This window comes from Rhizophagus irregularis, chromosome 11 (genome assembly GCF_026210795.1).
Source record: "Rhizophagus irregularis chromosome 11, complete sequence".
Lineage (NCBI taxonomy): Eukaryota > Fungi > Glomeromycota > Glomeromycetes > Glomerales > Glomeraceae > Rhizophagus > Rhizophagus irregularis.
Genome location: NC_089439.1, coordinates 762,865 through 772,977, shown reverse-complemented (window position 1 = coordinate 772,977; position 10,113 = coordinate 762,865). Strand labels below are relative to the sequence as shown.

The 10,113-nt window shown below is 34.3% G+C and overlaps 5 protein-coding genes across 5 annotated transcripts; 1 reads left to right on the top strand and 4 right to left on the bottom strand.

Moving 5' to 3' along the window:
- Positions 1-251: 251 nt before the first annotated feature.
- Positions 252-926, bottom strand: OCT59_002722 (uncharacterized protein; the record flags this gene model as incomplete). The annotated part of the gene is made up of 1 exon (XM_025312802.2): positions 252-926. The coding sequence occupies one exon, from the start codon at positions 924-926 to the stop codon at positions 252-254; it is 675 nt and encodes a 224-aa protein (XP_025188954.2).
- Positions 927-2,847: 1,921 nt separating this feature from the next.
- OCT59_002721 (uncharacterized protein) lies at positions 2,848-3,531 on the bottom strand (the record flags this gene model as incomplete). Its single annotated transcript, XM_025331371.2, has 1 exon — positions 2,848-3,531. One exon carries the CDS (start codon positions 3,529-3,531, stop codon positions 2,848-2,850), a length of 684 nt encoding a protein of 227 aa, XP_025188953.2.
- A 693-nt stretch (positions 3,532-4,224) lies between these two features.
- Positions 4,225-4,431, top strand: OCT59_002720 (uncharacterized protein; the record flags this gene model as incomplete). Its single annotated transcript, XM_066145116.1, has 1 exon — positions 4,225-4,431. The coding sequence occupies one exon, from the start codon at positions 4,225-4,227 to the stop codon at positions 4,429-4,431; it is 207 nt and encodes a 68-aa protein (XP_065995865.1).
- A 97-nt stretch (positions 4,432-4,528) lies between these two features.
- Positions 4,529-5,172, bottom strand: OCT59_002719 (uncharacterized protein; the record flags this gene model as incomplete). The annotated part of the gene is made up of 2 exons (XM_066145115.1): positions 4,529-4,690; positions 5,002-5,172. The coding sequence occupies 2 exons, from the start codon at positions 5,170-5,172 to the stop codon at positions 4,529-4,531; spliced, it is 333 nt and encodes a 110-aa protein (XP_065995864.1).
- Positions 5,173-5,324: 152 nt separating this feature from the next.
- OCT59_002718 (uncharacterized protein) lies at positions 5,325-5,879 on the bottom strand (the record flags this gene model as incomplete). The annotated part of the gene is made up of 1 exon (XM_025329914.2): positions 5,325-5,879. The coding sequence occupies one exon, from the start codon at positions 5,877-5,879 to the stop codon at positions 5,325-5,327; it is 555 nt and encodes a 184-aa protein (XP_025188951.1).
- Between the last annotated feature and the right edge of the window lie 4,234 nt (positions 5,880-10,113).

Below are 10,113 nucleotides of genomic sequence, written 5' to 3'. Positions count from 1 at the left end.
GTGCAGATTATATAGCTATTCATTTCGCAAAAAAATAAAGTATAATATATGATATTAATCTTCAGCTGAAAACAATAGTCAGAATTAGTTTTTTAAACTACTGTGATTTCTGTCCCATCCTCCAATCTCAATACAGTGCCTTTTGGCTGATTTACATACAGAAATATTATAAATAATTTGCCTGTATCACTTCTATGCGTAGCGCCTCTCAGCCAATTTGATGACTGATAAGAAGTTGGTGGAATCATTTCTTACCTGGCAGATGAAACACGAAATGGATTTAAATTTGGAGCATTGGGCATAGTATTTTTTGCCATAGTTGCTTTGGCCGAAAGGTAAGCTTCATAGCTGACTGAACGAGCATCATAATCATATGATATCAATGCCAATTTATCCTTTTCTGAGTGTGAGGTAGATGGGAAGAAAAGCTCTAGACGGAGACGATTAAGTTTAGCCTCTTCTTGTAATATATATTGTTTATATACCCAAATAGTAGATTCTCTTTCATCAATAGATTGGAGAATTTCTTTTCTTCTTGCATGTTCATTTTGATCTCCATTAATACATCTCTTAAGATGGTTATCTCGATAGCAAGTTTCTAAACAAGGAGTTTTAGATATGAAAACTAAGGAGTCACATACACTGCAATATATATAATTGGATCGAAGACCATGAACTCTATCACTTCTTTCAATATGTTTTCCAATCATTGTAATGTATCCATTCTTAGAAAAGATTCTTGGATTCTCTTCTAGTATTTTTCTAAATAGAACACGAATGCGAGAACACCACATTTCTGGTGTTTTATAATCATATCGATCACGTAAAAGACCTAATTCTCCAGATATTCTTTGATATTCTTTAAAGTTTACATTACCAAGTCTAACTGAACTAAGCTTATAATAGGCACTACTATCTAAATCCATATTAGTGTTTTAATAGATTATAACAGATTATAATGATTTTATAATGTTTTAGCGATTTTAGCTGATTTAGCAATATTATACTCTAATAAATATCAGATTCAAATTTATACGAATTTGCTGATTAAGCAGTTTTAATGAATTATAGCAGTTTTATTTATTCGTAGCCAATTTAGTAAGACTACATATTGCTACGCTAAACTCAAATTCATTTTTATTAGATTGGAATTTATATAGATCCTCTCTCGGGCTAAGCTAATTTTATATTTACATGCGGTTTGGCCATAGGCGCTGTGCATGGATCTCTCGTGATTAACAGGATATGATGTATAACATAAAAATTTGTATCACCTTAGCTCCCAGATAGTTCCCGGCACTTTCTCGCAATCTTCCCGCAACTCAAGTCACGAGGATCGGGCAATCAGATTTGCGCAGTAACTAAGCCACCTTTATTATTCGATTAATCATTAGATTGATCATTATATTTTTTAGCCTTAATACAATTACGACGCTAATTTATTCACAGCTCATTGCGTTGCTCATTTAAATCATGTCACATAAAAGCAAGCCCTTCTTGCTTACCACGCTACCTCACCTCTTCAATAAAACTTTTTCTTGTTCGTAAAAATGTCTGCACAGTGGAATGACAAACAAACCTGAATACTTATTGATGAACGTAAAAATGGGAACGAAGTATACTACCGAACTCCAAATCGTAATAAGAAAGACTTCTGGGAAGATATTGCGAATGAAATTAACCGAGTAAATAATACTAATTACTTCACTGGGGGAGATTGTAATAAGAAATTTTTAACTCTAACCCAAGCATACTATGTAAGTGCATTCAAAGCATTTGATATGATTATTTTACCCAGCTCTGATCTGATATCTTTGGTTAAATATAGACGACTAAGGCCTATAAAGAAGCTATGGCAGGTGCTAAGGCGGGGGTAAAAAGAAGAAGAGAAGTCTTATTGGAGAACATTATTACGAAGAGTTCTCTACAGAATTTTGGAAAGAATCTGGTATTTATTTTGTGATATTCTTCTTCACGCTTGCGCTGTCATGTATATGAAAAAGATATACCCTAAAATGCTTATTGTTTCTATGAACACAACGTCCCAATGTAGCTAATATAGGAACAACATCATCTAACACGAGTAGAAGACAACCATCAAGAATTCCTCGAGCGATTCCTTCTCCTAATAGATTGCGTCCAACAATACCCTCTCTATCAAGACCACCTTCTTCTGGTTCTAGACCCGTGACGCCTCATTTTCTCAGAGCGCTGAAACGATTAATATTTATATTAATTATAATGAGCTAGACGATCAAGAGTGATTTTTATAGTTAGTAACAAAATTTATTTTACTTTGCTATGCTGTATTTTAGACTAGCTATTATTTTTTCATAATTGTAAATAATACTTAATTGATTCATACCGTCACTTTTATGGGGTAGATAGTATGTTAGCATATATGTGTTGCAAGGTCTCTTTAGGACCCAATCAGTATATAAATAAAACTTTGCAAAACAGATTAAAAAAATGAAAAATACTTTTATCGAGTATCATGGCTGGCCAGGCCAAAAAAAAAAGCTAAGTGCTTGAATGTTCAGACATATGAGAGTTTGACATATAAGATTTGTTATCCCTTCATTCGCTACAAATTTATCTATTATGTTCCTAATCAATTATGAGAAAAAAAGATCACACAGACTAAAAATGACTACTGAAGGGAAAAATTGCATATCTACAAAAATATCTAGTATGATCTCACATCATCTATGAGACCACATGCTAAGAGTTTCTATTGAAGGGAAATATGACATATCGTTGTACGTACAACATAAAGATATAAAGACATAAAAAAACATAAAAAAGACATAAAAGAACATAATAAAACACTCGAGGTGTTTCGCATATTCATGGCGTCCCAGGCTTTGGTAATTTTGATTTTATGAAGTTGATATCATCTTCGTTAAAAGTCGAGAGCTGGTCTACAGAAAATGAACGAACAAATTGAATTCTAGATGGATTATCACTAAAAAGTTTAACCATTTTTCTAGCCTTTTTAATTTTATCCTTTGCCACGGCTAGAGAAGTACCAGCTGGTAAATAACTCTGAACCTCCTTATTTAATGTATTTTGTGCCCTCTTCTTCCCTTTTCCTATTAATTCATTGAGACGAAGGGTTAGTGCTAAGCCAAATTCGTAATAGCAATAGATGGCATTGGAATCGGCCTTGCCGACTCTTTGAGATAATTTTCGTAGAATCACTGAGGGTTGGTCCTGAGGGATTACTTCTGATGAATTGCTATCAATTTCCATCACTTCAGTTGACACCTCATATATAAAAGCTGACAATCTCTCTTCTCTACTCATATTTTTCCAACCGAGCTTTTCAAGCTGTTTGATAACATTGCTTCGGCACTCTGGACATCGTTCTTTGCGGACTGAAGATGCATTGCAACAACTAATATGAAAAGTATGTCCACATTGGAACATCGCATGTGAGTTTATAATTTCCCTTTTGCAAGCCAAACAAGGTTCAGCTCTCTGGGGGGGTTCAGAGAAAAGATCAGGGGCTACTCTATGACCCAAACTCATTAGGAGCAATGCGATTGATTTCCGGGACGCCATTAAGGTGAAAAAAAAAGAGTTTATGTCAGTCTATTTATACTTCATGGTAAGGGTTGAATTGATAAGCCGGGTAAGAAAATAAGGTAGCATACTATATCATATGATAATCGTGAAGATTCCTCTCACTACCAACCAATAGAAGTAGAATCTATCGATTAATCATATTCGTTATATGTAATACACTTTGCTTATCATTTTATATGGCATAATAAATAAGCGATTAGTAAAGAAATAATTTTCTCTTTTTTTTTATTTATGATCAGTTATTATTACATCATGAGGAATATGTGTAAAAAAAACATGTGAAAATAAATCGGGAGTTTTACTGTAGCTTGTGATATATGCTATGTCATATGATAACCGAGAAGACTCTTCTCACTTCTAGCCAATAGAAATATAAGATCTACCTGCAATATATGATGCGGGTTCGGAAAAAAGAAACAACCTGATGAAAGGCTCGGCAAGAATTTTACCGAATATCTTCTGCGCATTTCAGGTGATCGAGTTTAGGAATACCGCAGTCTCCGAAAATATCCAAGGATTCATCACCATATATGGTAGGACGTAAAGCAAAAAAGTGCCGATGAAACAAACTCTCGATCAACACTACTATCACTGAACAAATCGGAACTGAAAATTAATAACGATCTTACCACAAAAATGAGTTTCCGTGATGCTAACTATGCAACGGAGGCCCAGAATTTCATCTCTATGATTAATAATATGTCTGGAAAATATAACGAAGTCAAACAGGTTCTAGAAACCTACCATAATAATTTTACTCGAATTGCAACTGATTTCGAATCGATCAGTAGAATCATTACATCGCTTCAGAGCGAAATGGGACATAGTATGGGACAGTCTTAAAATGCTTGGGATATGGAAAATGGACAACACTGAGTGAACGTAGGCAGTGACATCCTTCAAGATCTAACCTCACCATCATTATTATTAACGGGATACACTAAAATAATACATAGCACTTTCTGCAAACAATATCCCAACTCCTACAAAAGAAATCGCGATATTTGGCAACATCCAAGTTAGTTCTCCCACTACCGCCAACACTACCCCAATAATGACTGGAACGATGATAAATATCGCGTTTAGAAACTTGTAAAACAATCTGTCTATTATTGATGTAATTAATATGATCACAATATGAGTTCCAAAAAGAATACATAATTGGTAAAGGGTAGCATCTTGTTCATGCTTATAATCGTCCCAGCATTTAATGAAATCTTGATTACCATCTTGTTTTTAAAAGTAGCTCCATACATTAAAACCGATGACCGAAAGTAAATTAATCACAGCATGAATAAGATTGAGATAATGTCGCTAATGAAATAAATCAATTAAGCGACGCCACCACTATCATTTATAACAAATCTCAGTGAAAAGTTCAAAGGCAAATGTATACCATCTAAGCAAACATACCGATTTTCTCCTTTCTTCTGCAATTCCATTCAAGAAAATGCTTCTTTCCCGGTCAGTAGCGAGAGTATCATACGTGGCTCTTTGGGCCCTATTCAAACCGTTATAGACTGCCAGAACCTGAGGATCAGTAGGGATATGAGTGGTAGCATTAAAAGTAAAAATAGTCACCATTTTTTACGAGATATTTTTTTACGATAGATCTGTGGGAATAACCTTTTGAGAAATAAAATTTTCTATTTTATATGATAAATATGACATCAACCTGACGTATAGGTGTCCGATATTGTATTGCGCATTTCAGGTGATCAGTCCACATGACCGGTCTAAGCCACAATCGCGAACTTGAGTTTACTTGAAGTATTGCAGGTAAGACAATATTCCAACTTATCCTGGAAATACAATTTCGCTAATTCAGGATCATAAGGGAGCTGATTCCCATTTTCGCAGTACCATGAGCCATGTAATCCATAATTCCCATGTTTTCCATCACAAATAGGGCATGGTGAGTTCCATGGCTGAAGAGATGTAAAATTATAATTATCAATCCCTCTGAAACTATTTCCGAATTTCAAGTATGGGAAGTGCTCTAAGACGGATTTGATAATCAATTCTGGATCGGGTTTAGTTTCATAAGTGATAGGCCCTTTTTCTTCACATTGCTCACCGGAGGAGGGAAAAGATAAATTGGATACTTTGTTTTCTGGCTTTGAATTTATGAGGCGATCTTCTGATAATTGCCATGGCTCATACCCAGTTTCTTTTTTATATTTTTTGTATAAGCTGGACCGAATCCTATCTGTCAAAACACTTGGTAACCCAGTTAATTTGGCATGCCAATCCAGGTATTCAGGAGTTAATATTTTATTGGATTTGCTCATGTTTCCTTTTTTCTATGATTACAGATCAATTTAAATCCCGGATAGAAAGCTGTCTAATATTTCTTATCATATTTTCAAAAAAATAGTTAGATCATCTCCCGCAAGATAATGAGACTATGCAGTTATCTCAATTTCGCGCTGTTCACATTTAATAAAGTAAGATTCAGATTTATACATACCATCTATACCTTCCTCATCATCATGATCTAACTTGCATAATGGGCATAATGTCTCATCATTAATTCCATAATAATCAAAATCTTCACTACTAAATTCTCTATATAAATTAGGATATTGATCCAATGTCTTGTTGCGAAAATAGGAACGGTCATGGACTAGAGTCTCGGGTTAAGGAATAGGTGGCACTACCTTTACCTTGGCATCCAATTTTTTCAAGCTGGAGGAATCATCTGAAGAATTGGAGACATGAGTTAATGGAATAGGCGCAGTTGGAATGCTTACCTCACCCGCGTTACTGAAACCAATACATTATCCTGATCATTCAAAATATCCTCTTCGAAATCGATAATAGTGCCATCCCGATCATCTGGTAATTCAGTGTTTGGATTCTTGGAGAAATAATCAACAATAGTTTGAATTTGACTATCAGATAATTCCGATATAGAATTCGCACTATACGTTGTGATATACTTAAGGAGAATGCACAAACGAACCAATACACCTAGTCAACAATTTTATTGAGGACGCTAGGGAAAATAAAAAAGAACTATGGGTCCTCACACAGGACATGAAAAAGGCATTTGATTCAGTTGGGTTAGATGTTTTAAAATGAGCCATGCTTTGTATAGACATTCCAGCAATGTTGGTCGAATGGATTATAGCCCTTTTCAAACACAGATCCCTTAGAGTAGCCACTGCATATGGTTTAAGTAATGGGTTCACCGGAAAAGATGGACTTGATCAGGGCGATGCACTCTTTCCACTACTATGGCGAATTTTCTATAATCTGCTTATAGTAAGAATACAACAAACTAAAGATAGCGGCTATGAAATGAAAGTTAACTGGCCGAATGATATTAATGATCCTAAAACATGGATGCAATACAGGCTTCAGGTTCCCGTATATGCATATATGGATGATACGGTATTTCTAGAGTCCTCAAAGTTTAGGATGCAAAAGATAGTAGATATAGCAAACGAATTTTATTCGATTAATGATATCGACATTAACACTAAGAAGTCGGAAATGATAATCATCAACACGACAGTAGAACGACAAGAACAAACTATTGAATTAGGTCGGGATCATTCTATAGTTCAAGCCACTGACGACAAAATAAGGTATCTCGGGGTCTGGTTCTCCAACAAGCCGAATAGGAGAAGATGGATGCAACGCCTATCCGCGACAATTAAAAATTTTTGTGACACAGTCCATAGGAAGTTCGTTCCAGCTGGTCAATGTATTTACCTAATCAATAGAGTATTAATACCTAGACTGATGTATATAGCTCAAATCATGACATTGACAGAGTAAGATTGGAATCACGTATTCGCTCCAGTAATGAAGTTGGTTAAAAACTGGATGAAATTACCTAAGAACACACCTTCGTCACTGATATTTCATGAGGGGTGTCTTGGATTGAACCATTGATGGAAAATATTTTGTATCAATACTATAACGGACTTAACGATTAGAATGAATAGTGATTCACATGTAGAGATATCTACACATATCAGTCTCAGAGACGCGCAGCTTAAATTACTGATCACAGATCCGATTTTTGACTGTGATCTTCACGTAATGCCTTGGATAAAACTTCAAACTAGGAAAAACGTCTCATTTAATGCATTAGTAATAGCTAAAGTTCTCGATATATCTATAGCAACGGACCCGATTGATAGAACAACCTGGAATGTTTCAGAAGGAAAAGAGCCATTATTAAAGTTCTTTAAACAGTATCAGCTTACAAAATATATATTCCAGATCAACCAAAGCCCACATTATTCGATATTCTATATTGATCAATTATTTATTAGAGGTATACATCTTATGACATGAAAGCAATACCATAGATTAGCATTACTCCCAGTACAAGGAAGGGTAGCTAGATGGTATCGTGATGTGGCTCATTTGTGCACATCCAGAATAAATAATATGACAATAATTGATGATATGAAAATTGCTGAAGTTGATCATTGGGCCTTTTTACTGGATATCATACCGGACGCGCGCCGTAAACAAGTTATTTTTATTCGGGAAGATTCAGATGTATGGTCATTAGGCAAAATTAATAAGATACGATGCCATGAACAGGGGATTATAGTGAATTATCGTCTGGGATATAATGATAATGGAACAATTGGTTGGCAGGACATATACCAGCTCACTGCTGTAAAGTGGCAATATTAAATAAAGAATCTAATATGTGCGGCTGGAGTTTTCCTAGTGAATGGCTGTCATCAACCCATTAATTTAATGTCTCGATACCTGATGACAGTTATCAACATCAGCTCCAAATCCCATAATTAGCCTACCGATAGTCCAAGACATATGGATTCACAGATGGATAGATGATGATAACTTGAAAATGCAACTAATGAATATTAGAAATATACTAGCAAAGAGAACAATGGTAGAATATTATACAGATGGTTCTCTCAAGCCAAGCACCCCTACAACAATGGGTAAACAAGATCCTAATTTAGTGTACACAGACATGGGTGCGGCATTTTGTGTTAATAATGAACCTGCTTTGTCAGCCCAAGCAAATATATCACTATGGCCTTCATCTATACGTTCAGAATTAGTAGCTATATTTCTAGCATTACTCACAGGTCCTATGAATGCAAAAATCAAGATTTACACAGATAGTCAAAGCGCCATATACATGATAAACAATCAATATAATAAATCGGGCAGAAAATTATTGAAGCAGTCTAATTCTTTAATATTACTTAAGATAGATATTCTTTTACAAGAAAAAAAGATGGATCTAGTATTAGTGAAAGTTAAGGGACATAGTGGAGATGTTATGAATGAAATAGTAGATGATTTAGCTAAGAACACAAGTAACAGCAGATGTTACTTTAACAACAGGTTTAACTATAGTAATAGAACAATTAGATTTTTTCCAATTTTTAAACAGATTCCAATTGAATACAACTTAAGAAAATTTATCAAAACTCTAATGAATACCAGAGTGGCAGCAGAATGGTCAATGCTAAAAACCAATGGACATGAAATACCAATTGCCTGGAACATAACTTGGAACTTAATTCACAGATATAAAGGGTTTAATTGTATTTCAGTTAAAAAACATTGGCATTTAATATTTATTATTAAACTATTTGCTAAACTTCTCCCTATAGGTGCCACTCTTATACAGCGAAAACCAAATATATACAAAGATTTTGTTTGTCCCAGGTATAATGATAACAAAGAAGAAGACATATATCATTTTATTGAATGTGATGCCAATAAGGATCTATGGCCTATAATTAAAAACAGGATGCAAGATGATGTGATTCATATAATTCAAAAATGGAGTAATATGGAGAAAAATACACCTAAAGCCATAAGGGAGAAACTAAAACAGATACTAGGATCACAATATGACAACAACAAATTTATTGACTTTTGCTTATTAGCCCTGGAAGCTAAAATTAACACTAATCTTTCCAAAGTATCAAAACAGTTATTTGGATTTTTAGAGTCAAAGAACATTTTATTTCTGGCCTCACTCCTGGATTCTTTTATTATTCACTTTAAAGAACTAATCTGGCTGCCAAGATGTAATGCTACTATTGCATGGGAAAAAGATAGAAATATTGAAAGAAAAGACAAATTAAATAAATCTGAATATATGGACCGTTATTTAAAATTCTGTCACCAACAAGGGAAACAGTCAAGACAGGATAAACATTCTGCAAAAAAGAATGATTTACCAATTTCACAGAAAGATCAAACTGTAGTACTGGATGATATTATATTTGAGTTGGATACAGTACAATCTGAAAACTCAATGAATGAAAATTTTATTTTATCAAAGTGTTATAGAATGGGGAAAAAAGCTCATGATCAGATGTGCTTATTGATTAGTAACAACTGGTGGTATAGTTGGGCTTATAAGAAGACAAAAAATATTATTGACAATGTTATAGCAGATCTAATAATAACATGACTAACATTATTATGAATTCAAATTCATCAATTCTGAAAGGAAAAGGAATGGGAAAAGGAATGGGGAAAAAAAAAAAAAAAAAAAATTTTTTA